This window comes from Gopherus evgoodei, chromosome 5, assembly GCF_007399415.2.
Source record: "Gopherus evgoodei ecotype Sinaloan lineage chromosome 5, rGopEvg1_v1.p, whole genome shotgun sequence".
Lineage (NCBI taxonomy): Eukaryota > Metazoa > Chordata > Testudines > Testudinidae > Gopherus > Gopherus evgoodei.
The window spans coordinates 123,606,740-123,625,038 of record NC_044326.1 but is presented as its reverse complement, the minus strand read 5'-3'; the positions used below and the strand labels follow the sequence as shown (position 1 = coordinate 123,625,038).

The window sequence follows — 18,299 nt, the reverse complement described above, 5'->3', positions numbered from 1 at the left end:
GGATATTTGTCAGTTGTAGAACAGGGGTCCCTGCTGTGTAGTTGGTGAGCTTAGGGCCACATAGTGAGCATGCTGATGGCCTGCCAACATAAGCTCACCATGAAGTTTTGTGAGCACCGAATATAGAGATCTACAGTGGTGATAGACAGGGGATGGGGAGGCTTTAGGTGACTTTTTTCCCCCTCATTTCCTCAGAGATGAGTGCCGTAAAGTGTCAAGCATCCTTTTGGGGCTAGATAAATAATAAATCACAGTCACTGTTATAAAACCAGTCCCTTGAGTCCACCCAATCTATACTTGTCAGTGGTGACTTTGAAATGGCCTTTGGCACTGTGTAAGAAATCAAATTCTCAATTTTTTTCTTTTCCCTCTTTCCCTTTTTAATTTTGTTTGGGAGTATCTTCTCCTTTGGAGGTGGTTGAGAGATGCCTTTGGGTTGGTAAATGGTGTGGCAGCCCTATTATCAATCCACCCCAAAGAAACGTGTTATGTGTCTTCTCCTTAAATACTGAGATCTGTATCTTCTCACAGAATTCCTTGCCTGCTGATGATTTCCGGACCATAAATCAATTATGTTACACTTGTTTAATAAATGATGACACTATAGATGTTTGGAAACAAAAGCTATTAGAACGGAACAACCCCAATTCCATCAAGTAGGTGTTATTGGACAAGCCACTTTTGTTTTACAAGCTTTTCTTTAATTGTTTTGTTGGCATCTGTGCTTTAGAACTTAGCATTTTCTAGTTTGGGTCTTGCTCATATCAAAGGGAAAGGCCAGTTGGTGAGAATTCAGCTTTAGGAAACTTTGTTCAGATACAACCCTCTAAAAAAAAATGTATTTAGGTACAGTTCACTACTCATGGTCTACTCTGATTATTGCACAAAGTTTGCTTTGAAAGTGGTATAGAAATCTAAGGGCTGAACTCAAATGATGCATCACCCAAATCTCAGCAGAATTTCTATGCATCACACACGCACTATGTTTGAACTTCAGTTACTGTTTATTCTGAAACCTGGGATGTTCTCTTTTTGTCTAAACCAGCACCAATTCATAATTTATATCAGGAATCTCAGGTCAGGTCTTCCTAGCAAAACCAGGAAGATGCGTCACAGCTTTCTCAGACCCTAACTGAAGGGATGGAGGCATTGGATTCTAAAGAAAGAATCTTTTAACACAAGAGTGGAGTTCACAAAAAGAAGCAAGGAATTTTGAGCAGTCTGATTTAAAAATCCCTTCCCTCTCCAATGTGGGTGCCCTAGGGAAAGCATTGTAAGTGAAGGGGAAAGCATTGTAAGTGAAGGGAGGTAGTGCCAGCCCATCTCTGCCAAAAACTGGTCATGTGACCTTGAGGCAGTCACTAAACCTCTGTGCCCTGCTGTCTCCCCACTTATAATACCAGGGCCGGCTCTGGCTTTTTTGCCGCCCCAAGAGCAAAAAAAACCCCAAAACCCTGTGTGGGGGCTGGAGCAGCAAAGGGAGGGGAGCGGGAAACCTGCCAGCCGGTCTCAGCAACAAGGGGGAGGGAACCTGCCAGCCAGAGCAACGAAGGAGTGTGTGTGTGAAATCTGCAGGCCGGTCAGAGCAACGAGGGTCGGGGGGGCAATGAAACCTGCTGGCTGGAGCGGCGAAGAGGGAGAAGGGGCATGAAACAAACCGCCCAGCCGGCTGGAGCGGCAAAGGGAAGAAAAAACAAAAAACCAAAAAGAAAAAAAAATACTTGCGGGGCAGTAGGTGCAGGGGGACTCCCAGCCCTGCAGACCCCCAGGCAGCAGAGTGCACAACCCAGCTAGCGGGGTGGAATGGTGACAGAAGGGGGGCAGCCAGGGCTTCCTTAAGCGGGGTGCTCACCATGTGGCCCCTCCAGCCGCGTCGCCTGCTGGGAGGGCTCCGCGCGCTCCGGTGGGCGGGCAGGGAAGGACACGGTCTGCGTGCTGGGCTTGCTGCAGACCTGGCACCACTCCCAGCAGCTCCCCTTCTCTGCTCCGCTGGCCCCCTACAGGGCGGCAGGAGCAGCAAACCAAAAGAAAAAACCCTGCAGGGGTGGCAGAAGCGGCAAAACGCCAAAAAAAAAAAAAAAGATTGGGTGGAGTGCTGCCCCTTGGAATCTGTCACCCCAAGCACCAGCTTGCTCGGCTGGTGCCTGGAGCCGGCCCTGTATAATACATAGGTGGTAATGATAATACTTTTGCATATAAGGGATAGAAGGGAAACAACTAGACTTGTTGGTAAAAGAGCAAGTGAGATATGCAGACAAGTAGCATGACATCTGTTCATATCAGCACCCCTGTTTCCTTTTGTCTTCCTTCTCCAAGCAGTGAAGTTGTGCAGATATTGTCGTCGGCTGCCTGTTGGAATGGAAGCTTCCTGGAGAAGAAGTAAGTAGCCAAATGGGGTCAAGAATCATGGCTTTCTTGTGCTTGCTATTCTGTAGAGATAAAATAGGAGTCACCTACTTTCTTCACTGCTGCAGTGGGCCGTGAGACTAAAGAACTTGTGATCAGGCCAAAAGTGGGACAGAGAGTGATGACTGGATAGATGTAGACAAGAGGTTTAGGGGCAGATTCGTGACTTGCTGGTAAAGGAAGACAAATTGCTTAAGAAAAGACTTCTTGAGTGTGTTGTTAGTCAGTCTGTCTGTTTCTGTTGAGGGATCAAAGTGAAACTCACCAGACTTGAATTGCTTTATTAAACATTGCTTAAATGACTTAAAGACATTGGGAGGACCCTATGGGTAGTTATGATTATTTTCTAACTGAGGAAATAGTCATCAAAACAATATACTCTAAAGGAGAGAGTTGGCATATTGAGTGAAGTGAAGTGAGAATGACAGTGGGTATATGGGCTGGGTAAGACTGCCACTTTCAGTGCAATAACACAGAGAAGGTTTGGGGCTGATAGCAGACTAGACCCAAGCTCACAACATGTCGCTATTGGGAAATATGTGCTTTTGTGGTGGAATGGCTTGAGTACAGGTGCGGCCCTGTAAGAACGAGGAAGCAATTCCAATTTGGTGATGTCATCCTTGGAAAGTTTTGAGCTTCTCGTTTTTATCAAAGTGACCAATAGAAAATAAGATAATTCAAGGGAAGGTGACAAAGATGGGTAAAGGATTAGAGCAGGGGTAGGCAACCTATGGCACAGGTGCTGAAGGCGGCACGCAAGCTGATTTTCAGTGGCACTCATGCTGCCCGGATCCTGGCTACCGGTCCAGAGGGCTCTGCATTTTAATTTAATTTTAAATGAAGCTTCTTAAACATTTTGAAACCTTATTAACTTTACATACAACAATAGTTTAGTAATGTATTATAGACTTCTAGAAAGATACCTTCTAAAAACATTTAAATGTATTACTGGCACACAAAATCTTAAATCAGAGTGAATGAATGAAGACTCGGCACAGCACTTCTGAAAGGTTGCCGACCCCTGGATTAGAGGGTGTGACCGATGGGAGGAGGCTAAAGAAAGTGAACATGCACAGCTCAGTGGAAAGACCAGGGCGGACTGGGAAGGGTGTGGGTTGTGACTACTGTGGCTATAAATTGTTGGGAGGTAATAAAAATAAGATGAGGTTGACGACTTTTTTTATGGGGACATGATGAGTCATGGCCTGCAATTAGGTGAAGGAAGACTTGTTATACCGGCCAAGAGCAGCTCAGACAGGAAAGAAAAACACAATTTGTTCTTCCCATCTTCCAGTGGTGTGAAGCCTTCAGCTCAGGCTCTCTGAGAGGGCTACAGTCATTTTTGGGGTCTTTGGGTGTAAATTCATTTTTTATTTAAAATATTCTATTTTTTTAATTGTAAATGCTTCCATTTACTAACTCTAGAACCTCATTTGAATGGGGAAGATAAGCTGAGTGCAGGATGTAGTTGTGGTTGGGGTACCCTGACATGATACCCCTCCAAACCATTAATGGTATCATACACTGAACAGTAACTAATGCTGATGGAAACAGCTGTGATCTGTGCCCAAGTGGCACATCAGTCCTGGAGTGTGATTGCTTATAGCCTTCATAATATGAGGCGTAACTGTATTTTAAATGTGTAATTTTATATGAAAAAGATAAAAATCTTCATATGCTTGAGAAATAGGCCCTACAGCATCACTTCTGATGCGCTGTCCACCTTGGAACTTAGTCAAGTTGTAACGCTGTTGGGTGTGGACAAAGGGGAGAGATCCTACTTGCCTACTATGCCTGCTCGACTTGCACACTATCACCATCGCTTCTGTGTGCTGCTTCCACACATTGCAGCAAGAGCCTCCCTGCACCATAGGACTTGGGAGTTCTTTCCAGCCCCGTCATCTGCGCTGTTATGGTAATAATAGCCAACCCATCACAGGCTGCAGCAGAAAACTGACAAATTCAGTATATATTTAACAGGTGTCTTTCCTTCCTGAGAGCGTCTAGTGTTGTACACGGTTAAGGCTGGCTTGTTCCCACAGTGCTCTGGGGAAATACTTGGTGCCAATGCTTGGGCTCTGTGAAGTTGTGGAAATTGCCTTTTTACTGCCATCTGCAAGTTGTACAGGCTATTTTACCTGCATAGAGTTGTGCTGTAGGCGTCTGATACAAACCATTAAACCTGATGCAGGGTCAGATCACTCACTGCATGAAGCTCCAGGGCCTGGTCAAACCGTGAGATGCAGCCTTTTGCATTCAAAGTTGTCCGTCAGGCCGAAAAAGAAAAGGATTTGTGGCTTGATCCAACACCAGCTGAAGGCCATGGAAAGACTCCTCTTAACTGTATTGGGGTTAGATTGGGTCCTTGATTAGCTGGAGGACTAGAAGATTTTAGAGTGAGGTTGTCAGAGGAGCCGAAGGGAGTTAGCTCATAGGAATTGGGAGTTTAGCTCGCTTAGGCTGCACTGAAAAACCCAGCGTCATCTCCTTTGGAAACCATTCCAAGTTCTACTGTGTGTCCCTAACCACAGTCAACGTCTTTGTCCGCCCTCTCCTGGAAAAAAACAAAACAAAAAAAATCTTGAGTTCTCAGGGGACCATCATAAGGACTCTTGCCACATCTAGCAGGACTGCCATTTTTCAAGCTTAGGTCCCAGTTCTGCAACTGGATCTGTGTGGGCAGATCCTTTGGCCTGTGTGCAGTTCCACTAATATCAATAGACTCCATGCAGGGCTCTGTTTCCCAGATTAGGACCCAGAGGGAGTACAATAAAAGGAATAGTTTATCTTGCACTATTGTATTTAGCCAAAGATTCCAGGTTTTCTAAGTCTTGTTATCTCTCTGTCTATAGACCTGTTCCCCATTGGTGCACTTTGCCTGTGTATCTTATATCTTTCTAATACTTACATCTGTCTGGGGCTTGTTTTTTGTTTTAGGATCGATGAACATTTTAAAACGAGCTCCAAAATCCCAGGAATTGACCTGAATTCCACCAGAGTGTTGTTTGAGAAGCTAATGAACTCTCAGCATTCCATCCTGCTAGACCAGGTATAAAGGTGTTTTATAAGTATTCTTTAAAAAAACTGTTTCGTAGTGTTGTCAGGGGGGGGTTTCTGTGTGTGTGTGAATTTGAAAAATGTGAAGCAGTTTTTATTGAAAGCTGCAGGCTAGATCCTAAACTAGTGTAAATCAGCCTAGCTCTAGTAATCTCAATGGAGCTACACTGGTCTTCGGCAGGTGAAAATCTGGCCCGGTAACTGTTTTTAAAAAGTGTTTGCAATTAAGTGTGTGTATGATATGCAGAGTAGATGCTTGCTAATCCCCTCCACCTATAAATTCAGATCTCGGTGAATGTTTTAGGAAAGACTGAATAATAGAGTGGTGTAACTAGGACTTTTATTACTTCACAAAACTATTACTAAGACGTTATGAAATGTCACATAGAAATTAAACTGCACAAGTACATCTTGTGATGCGGAGTTTTAGTTTTGCATGCGTCTGTATTTGGCTACTTATTGCTTTACAAAATTCAGTCTGTCACGCTGAGTCTCTGCCATTAATGCAAAGTAGGATCTTCAGCTGGTGTGGCAACTTCAGTGGACCTAAATTGATTTACACCAGCTGAGGATTTGGCCCACAGTCTTTTTAATAACTGTTGATGATGCTCTGGTGAGAAATACTAACATTTTGCTATAACTTTGTCAGATTTTCAGGAATTGTAGAGTAACTGCACTTCTTAGAGGTCTGTTCTCCCACTGATGTTAATGGGAGATGAAGTTGTATGTGCTAGCAGAGGAAACGAGACCCCTTTAGATATAGGTATATGGCTACATATAGTAGGTCTAATTTTTCTCTTGTTTACACCAGTGACTCCATTGACTTCAGCGCAGCTATTCCAGATTCACACTGGTGTAAGCAAGAGGCAATGCAAGCCAGAACATTTTACTTCTATTTCTAAAAAGTAGTGGCAATTGTACTCTCTAGTGCAGCATTAGTTAATGATGGATGGATTTGTTCACTAAGACTTGTAGGACATGGTCCTTTTCAGAGCCCCCCCGAAATACATTTGTGTCATTTATGGACACAGACATTTACTACTCTTCTAGCTATTATAGTGATGATAGAGTAAAAGTGAATTTTCATTATTACCTATTTTCTGGGCTTTATCAATGGCCTGTTTAAAGAGAGATTTTTTTCTCTGAGCTAAATTTAATAGCGATGCATGTTAATTAAAAATTGCTTTTAGAGTTAAGAGAATAATAGATCTTAATATGCGTGAAGTATTTAAAGCAGTCTTAAATTAGCTAATTGCCTTGTCTGTTAGATTTTTGTCATCTTGCACCTCAGTATTAACCTGCTTTTTTAGTCCTCCGTTTCCCCAGAGCAGAGACTTCCTAGGTGTGTTGAATTGTATAGTAAGATTGTGGGTAACATGACTCATAGTATCCTTGTTGCATGCAGAGTGGATCCCATTTACAGTGGATTCCGTATAATGAAACTCCGTTTGTTATAGGCAGCACAGGCACCGGTACCTGTTTAAGGCTGCCCAACACTTCCAGTTATAAGACCTTGTTTTCAGCTGCTTGAAACATTGCTAAATTTAAACCTCAAGCTGAAATTTTCCAGGCTGGCTGTCCACTTCAGGCTGACTTTTCTGAGAAAGTTTCGGCTAGAATTGCTCATCCGTTTCTCAGAATGAGTTTAGGGAAAAATACATTGTTTTGGCCGTGTTAAAAAAAAATATTCTTGCAACTGTTCCATTGAAAAGCTTTAGCACCTCAATGCTTTGAAGCAAGGACTTGATATTTGGCAAGGGGGTTGGTTGGGTGTCAGAGATGAGTCATCTGCTCTCCCTGTGAAAATCTACCCAAATTTTAAGCCCCTGAAAAAAAATCTGTTTGCATGTGCTCAATAGAGACTTTTTAGAATTGGGCAGCTAAATTCTCCGAAGAGATGTTTTCACAGTTCCTACGTGCCAGCCAGACTGCACATGCACTATCCCCAGGGAGTGACTGACCATGCTGCGAACTGACTCAAAATGCAGAAGGTTGAGGAACAGGGAAAGGAGATGCAGGGCAGGAGGAGAGGAGCAGAAGGTTGAGGAGGGGGTAGAGGAGAGGCAGTAGCACCAAGGGGGGAAAGAGGGGCATTTCCTAACTAGAGTGCTTGACTCTGCAACCTTAATGTTCTTTTAATGTGTTTTTGGATGCAGTAGGTGAAATGGAACGACAGTTCTCCAGTGTTGCATTATACTGCGGCCTCTAAGTTTTTGTACAGCGATCCTGTAGTCTTTGTGTGGATTAAAAATGAATGCACTTTAAGAGCATATTGCTGTACACACCTGTCTACTCGCCACCTAGCAAATACTGTATTTCAACAGAGCCAAATGGAGGAGGGTTTTTTGGAGAGGAGAGTGCGACATTGCTCACTTAAACCCCCAAAACTGTAATAATAAAATGTAACAAAAACGAATAGAAAGAATAGGAACTCAGGTCTGCAATAAGGATTTTTAGTATCAGTGTCAGATTGAAGAGCACAAAAGCTTAAGCAATGGATTAAATTACTATCATTTTACCTTTTTCCTCCTGCTGCCCTTCACTCCCAGAGTCCACTCTGCAGGCTGAGAGAACAGATGGGAATGTCAGCCTGGATTTTCAGCCTTCACAAAGTACTTCCTTGCTATAGTGAGTTATCTTTAGACCCTCAAGTGTACTGACACTTACATAGCAGACTATAAAAGAGCTGGTAATGAGACAAATGTGCCAGATGCGCACAACGTGGTCTTAGGTGAGCACTGAGCCAGCCTTCTATTGTTCTTCAGGGATGTATGCTGAGTTAACTTCTCTTGTTCTTTTTTCTCCTTCAGATCTTAAAGAGCTTCGAAAGCTTTTTGATTCCCCAGCTGTCCAGCTCCCCACCAGACGTTGAGGCAATGAGAATCTACCTGATTCTCCCTGAATTCCCCCTGTTTCAAGACTCAAAGCATTACATAACGTTAACTCTTCCTCTAGCAATGGCCATTCTGCGACTGGATACCAACCCCAGCAAAGTATTAGGTAAGGGGTGAGCTTCATAGAGGTGTATCTTGTTCTGCGTCATGCCTTTAGCATCAGTCCAGGACACTAGGGGGAGATCATTCACAGAACATAGACTTGGGACTTTCAAAAGCGCTCCGTGTTGGCTAAACTCTTCTCCTGTTGAGCTACTGCTGGCTTCAGTGATAGAGAGTTAGGCGGGTACTGAGTGTCACTCACGGTGCTCCGTTGATGGCTAGTTTGAGATTCAAATACTTGACCCTTCCTCTCTTTGTTCATAGAGACATTAGAACCAGCTGTGCCTCGTCCATGAATCAGTCTCTATAGAAATCCTAGTTTATTGTGTTTGTGACTGTCTAGAACTGTACAGGGTGCTTATACTCTTCCCTGCCAGCCTCTAGTTTTTTTAAATACTAAAATCTCCAGGGGGTAAATCCCCAGATAGTGGCTTTTCCTAGTGGTTGAATTCTAAATGCTATTTTGTTTTTTGCAAAATGTCAAGGCAGACTGGTTCTAGGGGTTGTGGTCCAGTGTTGGTAGCAGAGCAGTACTAGAAGCTGACAGGCAGTGTCCCAGCAGAGGCTGGGCTGGGGGTATTGCCTTTGGCTAGAGAAGGTCTCCCTCTCGAAAGAGGTGGTGTAGGCCAACCTTAAACACTGAAGGGATTTTCATGGGGCATGGAGAGAGAGAGGGAAAAACCCGCAGGTAGATGGAAAGACAGGGGCCAGGCAGGTGAATGGAGCGATGCAGAGGGGCAAGCGTTTCTCCTTCATTTAAAAAGGCATGATGGGATTCTCAGCAAGGTAACAGAATCCTGCAAAAAATCAATGTGGGCTCTACCACTGCTGGGAACAGGGGGATTACTGCTGAGCTAATTGGTCGTGGCTAACAAAGGAAAGAGGGGTGGAGGGAAGGGATTCCCTGAGCTGTCCTGGGTTCAAACCGCTGCCTAGGGCTGACTCCTGCTTTCTCCCTTTAAGCCTCTTGGGAGGGAACTGGAATCTAGATCACTATGCGTAATTGTGTGGGGGTAGGAGTGTATTGTTTAAAGATGGAAATGGCACATAGGAGTTAATATGGCCTAAATACTGCCTTCGGCGTCTCCCAGTACCCAGTGATTCACTCATGGGTGTGACACTTATGCTGTCTTGTAGGAGAAGAGGGTTTGGACAGGTCGTGGAACAGCCCCTCTGTGGTCTAGAACAGCCTCTGGAAGGGGTTAACTTATTGGCAGTCACTGGGTGTAGCTTGGCAGGCACTTACTGCCACAGCGCCTCCTGCTGGGTTGGGGGGACCCCCCAAGCTCCCTAAGCCCTCTTTGCCGCAGTGTCCCACTGCCAGTCTTCATCTAGCCCCTTTGCTCAGGGGCAAACTGAAATGGCCACTCATCATTGGCAAGGGGGTTTGGACCTACTGCCTTTTCCTGGCCTGGCTGCACCACTGTAGCCTCAGTACCCCCACAGGCCCTTTTTGCCTCAGCTCTGCCTGCCCCTCCCCAGCACTGCTCTGCTTAGGACACCCTCCTCTAGCAAGTAGCCAGGTCCTTCCCACTCCACCTCTGGAGTGAGACTCCCCCTGCCTAGCTCCCAGCTCTTTTATCAGGGCCAGCTGGACTCTAATTGGGTGTGGCCACATCTGCAGCTGCCTACCCAATCAGCCTCCCTCCCTTTCCAAGGGCTAGCTTTTAACCCTTTCCGAGCTGGAGCGGAGTGACTGCCCCATTACACTGGGCTATTGGGCCATGGTTGTCACTTGCTCTTCAGAATACAGGACATGTGACTAACAAATAGGAATATAAATTATGACCAAGCTGGAGTGCGGAAACTTCCCCCAGCTCCGCTGCTTAAAGGAGTCCTTGCTTACAACCTTCACTTCACAAATACCTATATATGGTATCATTTGTGTCAGTGCTTGCATTTTTCAGAGCTTCTTTTAATGAAACTGCAGAGCCCATCTTTGAAACAGAGAGAGGAGATACAATATATTGTATAGTGTTACAATACTTTTTTCTCAGATTCCATCACTATAATGCCTGCTACCACCAAGTGCTCTAATAACAGTATTGACATATATATATATTTTCCCCCCTGTAGATAACTGGTGGTCTCAAGTATGCCCAAGGTATTTCCTGAGGTTAGTGAACCTCTATAAAAGCGCCGTAGTTTATCTCCTGAATGGAAGAAAAACATTATTGATCCCTGTCCTGTTCAGTAGTTACATTACAGCTGCTCTCAGACTGCTAGAGAAACTTCACAAGGTAAGAGGCAAGCATGTGTGTTTTGGAACAGTACAGTGTCATAGTCCAGGGGCTCTCTGACCTTTTCCATACCAATCCTTCTTCCCTGAGCAATGTGGGAAGGGAAGGGCAGTCGCAACCCATGATGCCAATTCACAAGCCCCAGGTTGAGGACCCACACCATCATCTACCACAGACATTTGTAATGGCAGCCACGGAAGGAGAATGTGAGCACTTTACCTGAACTTGAGGCAACATTGTTTAACTTCATAGGGATTTGTTTGAAACAATTTAATAAATAGCTGAACTTTGGTAGAATACCCCGCCAGCAAACCGCGCACGCACGTGTGCACACACATACACACACACTCTCTCTCTCTCTCTCTCTCTCATTCTCTTGGTGTGTATGTTCTTTTCTAAAAATTCCAGTAGCTTAAAGCAACAGGAAAGTTTAAAATCTTTTTGTACATAAGTGGATGAGTTATTTCTTGATTGTATTTTAGCATCTTTCCATATGCACTGTAACTAATGACACAAGTTTATTGGATGCAAACTAAAATCTGAGGCACCTCAGTTGTTTGCAAATGCTCTTTTTGGACTGCTGCCCGATCTTTAGATTATATATTAATTGTATTGATTATGTAAGAATCCCCAGTGATCACTTGAGGGTTAACAGGTTCTTGCCCCAAGTATTATTTAAACTATTATATAGTTGGGAACCCCGATGCGCACAGTTGCAACACTCATACTATAGGATCTTTTATATTTACAAATAGAGTGTATTAATACTTAGTAAGTTAGATAACGTTACTACAGAATGTACATCTGCACATCCATACACTCACAGCATCCCTTGCAGAACAACCTGAAATGTTAGCCATCATCTTCCTCATCACCATCACCTTCCTCATCATTACCAGTGACCATCATTCTGGCACCTCCCAAGGACTACATCTTCCCCTACTATCCCTAGGCTGGGATGCCACTTTTATAATATGTTACGCTGATGCCACTAAGTTTGATGCATATTCAGTAGGGGATTTTCCCCTTTTCCTTATTTGTATTTACTCACCTTACTGATTTGGAGTGTCTTTTCCCTATAGGCTAGCATATCAATTATTTTAACTTATTATTATACATGTCAGTTCGTTACCAAGGTCCTTTTGTGATTAGGTATCACATTTCTTATTTCTGTCCTAACCGGTTATTTCGGTGCTTTCCAAGTTGTGGTGTACCTGTTAAGTTTAGAAGGGTATGAACTTAGGAAAGCCCCTGCACCAGCCTATATATGGCCCTTCCATGGACCTTATGCTTTAGTTCATCTCGGTGAAAGGTCCCAAACATATATATGCTAACTTGGATTTAGCTCAACGTACAGGATGTGGCCCGTAGGTCTCTTGTGTTACATCCAAAATAAACTCTAATAGAAATCTATACACCTGTTATAATAAAACAGTCAAACCCATAAGAAAATAAGAAACTTATAAGAAAAGAGCTATAGGCAAGCAAGCAGGCTAGCCTGAGATGTGTCTCATGTACCTGTTATGTACGTCAGTTTGCTACCAGGACACTATTGTGGTTGACTCATGTACCTGCGGTCAGAACTTCCCCTTAAACTCTGTTTTCAGCTCCCCAAATACTTGGGTTTTCTGTTGGGCCATTTGTCTGTGCAAAATGTATAGACCTCAAGCCTTATGCTGACTTGCTGAAGCTAATGTCTTACAGGACACAGGCTGGTAGGTGTTTTGCATTACTGCTGAATGTAATGCAAAGCAGTGAATATTGATAAAGGCGAGCTAGCCCAAGCCTGCAAGCTGCTTTATGCAGGCAGATCTGAGTATGTGGGGAGCCCCCAGGAAAGAAAAAGAGCCTGTGTGTTTCTAAAGGTGGGAAAAGTGCATATACCCTGAAATTTTAAGCCTTTTGTTTTCTTAATCAGGTGAATCTGAAAGTTAAACATGTGGAATATGACATGTTTTATATCCCAGAGATTTCCAACTTGGTGGACATCCAAGAAGACTATCTTATGTGGTTCTTGCATCAAGCAGGAATGGTAAGGGGTTTTAATGAGTTGTCCATCTTCTTTGCTGTCCATCTTCGCCTCTTCAGTGCTATTTATAAATTTCAGTATCCCTACTAATAATGATTGTTCGTTGGTGTAACACATTGAACACTGGAGCATATGTGGGTAAGCCGTCTTTGATTTGAGTACTTACTAGCTTGATGAAGATAACTTAAAACAATGCCATCAGAAGAATAAAGCTACCAAATATATATTTAATGTCTCCTAAATGATCTCTAAAATTCACTAAGGTGGTGTTATGCCTTCAGCTTAATTCAGTCACTGTTTAACTTGATCCTCTTAGTTGAATCAGAACCTCAGGAACCAGCTCATATGTAATAAAAATATAACTTCTACCCTTAACTTCCAGGCAGTGTTGTTGTAGCTGTGTCGGTCCCAAGATATTAAAGAGACAAGGTGGGTGAGGTGGTAGCTTTTATTGGACCAACTTCTGGTGTTGAGAGAGACAAGCTTTCGAGCCACACAGAGCTCTTCTTCTGGTCTGGGAGAAGAGGTCTGTGTGGCTCAAAAAATTGTTTCTCTCACCAACAGAATTTGGCCCTATAAAAGATATCACCTCACCCACCTCTTCACCCTTTATTTCTATCATTTAGGAAGGTATTATAGAAAATGGTGATCATTGGCTATATAATGCGGCTCCTTAAAAGGAAACATTGTCATGCCAATGAGCAGGGCACTGAACTGGGGCTCAGGAGATCAGGTTCTATTCCAGGCTCTTCTAGTAACCTGGTGGGTGATCTTGGGAAAGTTCCTTCATCATTTGGTGTCTCAGTTTCCCCATCTCCAAAAATGGAGGTAATGAAATTTGCCTCCTTTGTAAAGCACTTTGAAAACTGTGAATGGAGAATGTGATATAGACGCTAGGGATTGTTAGTCATAATAATGACTATGACCAAAATTTTGAATGAGAGAGAACAAAAATATCAAGGGAAGCCACAATAATAAAAGATGGTTGTGACTAAGACTTATTTATCTACTTTTATGGACAATAAAGACTACACTGTACCGGACAAGCTGTGACACCCCCTTTCAGTCGTATGGTAATACTGTACTAGCCTATGCTTGTTTTAGCCAAAGTGATGAGATGTGATCAGAGCAATACAGCAGCTCTGTAGTAGTAAAACTTAGTCAATTAATTGAAAAGCTGGTTAAAGGGATAAATGTGTTAAATGAAAATTGTAGCATTTGGTAATTGACCGAACTTAATGTTGTCACAGTTGTAGGCTTAGAATAGTACCTATTTGTTTGAAATAGTCCCACTAGCAAAGCTAGAGATGAAGTAATAAGAAGTTAATGAGTTGATTTTGTTGTTTTTTTGGAGGTGAAATTCACCCCTGTGCATAGGGTTAGCTCAAGGCTTATGGACCACTTGGGATTTAAGTGGGGCCTTGCTGGCATATAGCCTTGACGTGGCCCTCTGCTCAGAAGTGAAACTCACCATGTCTCTCTTTCTCCAAGAGGAAGAAGCTGGGGTTTTCATCCCAGAAGATACGAGGTTCAGAGGAGTTGGATCTCCTCTGAACTGTCCATCCGAAAAAGCAAGACATGGAATATCGAACCAAAAGAATTAACCTTTTTTTTTTCCTCTTCTCTCTTTCCACAGAAAGTAAGACCATCTATCATGCAGGTAAAAAAAAAATATTGATTACTCTTCTCTTTACAAGTGCTTGTCCAAGTTGCAAACAGCAACTGAAATTTCCCTTTCTTCCTTCTAGGATGCTGTGACACTCTGTTCTTATCCTTTCATCTTCGATGCTCAAGCCAAGACCAAAATGTTACAGACGGATGCTGAACTACAGATGCAGGTAGCCAGCTCTCCTCTCTTTCACTTTGCCTGTCCCTAGTCTTCTCTTCTGCCTTCCCCCACATACTTAGGTGTAGTTTGCTAATCGTTCATACATGGGCAGTATTTCATCGTTAGTGTAGTTATGTGCCATCTCGCGACGATTAACTCGCTGAAGGGCCTCTTGCTACTGGATTCCACTGAGGCACTGCTGAAGTCCTTATTGTGCAATAATCCTTTATGTAAATAGAGGTATTTCGCTAGGCAAGGTTCACCGTGATCAGAATTGTGATTTGCACCTTGCAATACATTGAACAATGTGATATTTTCATTCTGTTCCACTAAGTGGGTGGCATCAAATATGGCTTCTGCCTGGAGATCTTGATGTTGAGTGAGTGATTCTCAAAAACTTAGTGCTGGGTTTTATCATAGTGTACGTGATCAAGCACCAATTTGCATCAAATCTGTGGCCACGAGTCAACATCATGGTCCTCAACTAAACCACACTTGTGCACTCTAGGGAATGGAATCCAGAGCTCTAGTGGAGGACAGTGGCTTGTGGTTGGTCAGGTCTGATACATCCCTTCCAGTAGATGGTAGTGAAGCCACGTACTATTTAGCTTTCCTCAGTTATCTTTGTGAATGTAAAAACGCTGTATGTGAACAATGAGGTCATTTCCATCGACATTCATTGAGGACCAGGTGGAGAGGGTGGGTGGAGAGAGTCATTAATAATGAGTCACTGGTTAAAATGTAGCACAGGTTGCTAGTGTCCAAAAGTCATTACCATCTGATGCCTGTTATGCGGACTTTGTGAAAAAAGAGTCTAGTTCCTAGCTGACGGGTTCCCACACAGTGAAAAACGGTCACCACAGTTGTCACTAGAGGTGACTCTAGTCTCGGTGGTAGGGTTACCATCTTTGAAATGGAAAAAAATAAATAAATTGGCACCCTCAAGACAAGTCTGTCACAACCTCAACCCCCAACCACAAGGCAACTCTGCAACCCACCCACCCTTCAACAGCCACTTACAGCGACTCAAACCCTCTCTCAGACACACACACGGTGCTTTTAGGTGTTGGTGGGCAGACAGCTGCTGTATTTTGAACAGTTTTGGTCTGTTGCTGCTTAAACTGCGAATTTGCATTGTCTTTAGCTGGGCACAGAAACTTTTAACATTAGATATCCCAGTGTATTTTGGTGATGATGCAAATCTTTAGACCTACATAAAAAAAACCCCCAGCAGATTAGAATTTTTTTTTGTCAACTGGCAAATCCATTAAAAAAATTTTTTTTTAAAATGGATAGGCCGGTCAAATACTGGCCAAGTGATAACCCTACTCGGTGCCGAGGCTAAAAGCTGAATGATCCAAATAAACTAAACTACCACCTCACTCCTTGAGAAAGTCCTTCCAAGTCATGACCAAGACATGTTGTTTGGGTAGCGTGGGACCAGCTTGAACTGCTGTTTCCTATGTTGCATCTGTCCTGTATATTGAGGACTTCAGCCTCCTGGGAGGCAGTTTATTTATGAGCACTGTGCTGCTGTGAAGAGAGTATTTGTAGTGAATCCTCTGGGTCTCACCCTCAGCAGTAATCAGATGGCTGATGCTGGTGGAACAAGAGGCAGAAGGAAGGAATACCAAGGATTGGTCACAGACTAGGGGGTGGTAGTACGACTGTTTCCACTCAGGAAATAAATAGTGCCGGGGTACCCTGCTTTCTTCAGTCTCTCTCTTTTTTTGTGCTGCTTTATAGGTGGCGATCAATGGAGCGAATTTGCAAAATGTTTTCATGCTTCTCACTCTGGAGCCTCTGCTGGCCAGAAGCCCTTTCCTAGTTCTTCACGTCCGCAGGAGCAACTTGGTTGGTGACGCTTTGAGGGAGCTGAGCATTCATTCAGATATCGATTTGAAAAAGCCTCTGAAAGTAAGATCCTTCAGGAGTTTTTTCCCTAATCTGCCTTATTTTCCTTGTTTCCTTCTCAATTCTCTTAGAAAATTGTTCCCTCCAATCCCTGCCACCCACACAGTGGGCTCATAATAAGGTATATGGACTCCATTCCTGCTATAACCAGTAGCAGGGCTTCATCTAACCAATGAGGGGATGAGTCTGCCTCCTTCCTGATCAGCAGGCTTTGTTGGGACTGATTGGCTCAATACCAATGGGCTTCTCCCTCATTGTAAAAGGACCAGATAAAGGAAGCCATAGGGAGGGGTTTGGCATCCGCTGTGAAGGGCCCCCTTGATGTGGCTACTGTATGTGTGTGGATAGGTGGGTGGGGAGGGGGATGTGAGACCAAAGCAAAAACAAACCCCAGAACAAGTATCTTGTTTTTATACAGTGTTAAGCAGTGTCTTGTTGCCATTTTGCAGTAAGAACAAGACTGGGTCACCTAATAAGGAATGTGTTTTATGTCTGAGAAGATGCCACAGAATTCAACAGCTGCTGGTATCAGTCCCCCTAACACTTGTGACCAGGAGAACTGCCCTCTTACTGGGGGCAGGAAGGGAGACAGACAGGAAAGAGGGGGAGCTGTGCTATTACCTGAAGAGCAGCTTATTATTTATGACTTTTCCTTCTCGCGCGAAATGTTGAATCATCCTTTAAAAAAAAAAAAAAAGTCTTCTTAATCCTTCACTTCCCCCTTTTCCTCCAGTGCTGAAACAGTCCCAGGCCTGGTCTACAGTACGCGTTTAAACTGAATTTAGCAGTGTTAAACCGATTTAACCCTGCCCCCATCCACACAACGAGGCCCTTTATATCGATATAAAGGGCTCTTTAAACCAGTTTCTGTACTCCTCCCTGATGAGAGGAGTAGCACTGGAATCAATATTGCCATGTCGGATTAGGGTTAGTGTGGCCGCAAATCGACGGTATTGGCCTCCGGGCAGTATCTCACAGTGCACCATTGTGACCGCTCTGGAAAGCAATCTGAACTCGGATGCAGTAGTAGGTAGACAGGAAAAGCCCCGCGAACTTTTGAATTTCATTTCCTGTTTGCCCAGCGTGGAGCGCTGATCAGCATGGCTGGCAATGCAGTCCCAAACCCAAAAAGAGCTCCAGCATGGACCGTACGGGAGATCTGATCGCTGTATGGGGAGACAAATCTGTTCTATCAGAGCTCCGTTACAGAAGACGAAATGACAAAGCATTTGAAAAAATCTCCAGGCTGTGATAGACAGAGGCCACAGCACAGTGCTGTGTGACAAGCATAATGGAAAGCCAAAGAATCAAATGGACGCTCATGGAGGAAGGGAGAGGGTACTGAGGACTTCAGGTATCCCACAGTCTCCGAAAGCATTTGCACTCTTGGCTGAGCTCCCAATGCCTGAAGGATCAAAAACATTTTCCTGGGTGTTTCAGGGTATATGTCGTCAATTTACACCCTTTCCCCCTCCCCCGTGAAAGAAAAGGGAAAAAAAAATGTTTCTCGCCTTTTTTCAGTGTCACCCTATGTCTGCTGCAAGCTGCTAGTAGATGGGGTGCTGCAGCGCTGAACACCAGCATCCCCTTCCTGATGGTTAGCAGTCATATTGTACCGTCTGTCATCGTCATCATCAGCCCGTGAGTGCTCCTGGCTGGCCTCAGGTGAGGTCGGCCGGGGGCGCCTGGATAAAAATGAGAATGACTCCCGGTCATTCCCAGCAGATGGTACAGAACGGCTGGTAACCGTCTTCATCATAGCAACTGGAGGCTGGGCTCTATCAGCCCCCCCTTTCATGTCTAAAGAAAAGATTCTGTACTGCCTGGAC

At 43.9% G+C, this 18,299-nt stretch overlaps 1 protein-coding gene across 4 annotated transcripts in view; it reads left to right on the top strand.

The window, feature by feature from the left end:
- Positions 1 to 18,299, top strand: part of HERC3 (HECT and RLD domain containing E3 ubiquitin protein ligase 3) — a 109,657-nt gene that overhangs the window by 52,585 nt on the left and 38,773 nt on the right. For 3 of the 4 annotated variants that reach the window (XM_030564845.1, XM_030564842.1, XM_030564844.1), the window contains exons 10-18: positions 532 to 656; positions 2,317 to 2,379; positions 5,344 to 5,455; positions 8,274 to 8,463; positions 10,536 to 10,699; positions 12,618 to 12,731; positions 14,365 to 14,388; positions 14,477 to 14,566; positions 16,303 to 16,473. In XM_030564845.1, the coding sequence (XP_030420705.1) occupies positions 532 to 656; positions 2,317 to 2,379; positions 5,344 to 5,455; positions 8,274 to 8,463; positions 10,536 to 10,699; positions 12,618 to 12,731; positions 14,365 to 14,388; positions 14,477 to 14,566; positions 16,303 to 16,473 (1,053 nt within the window). The remainder of the gene's footprint in view (positions 1 to 531; positions 657 to 2,316; positions 2,380 to 5,343; positions 5,456 to 8,273; positions 8,464 to 10,535; positions 10,700 to 12,617; positions 12,732 to 14,364; positions 14,389 to 14,476; positions 14,567 to 16,302; positions 16,474 to 18,299) is intronic. The other variant, XM_030564843.1, reaches the window with a different exon arrangement.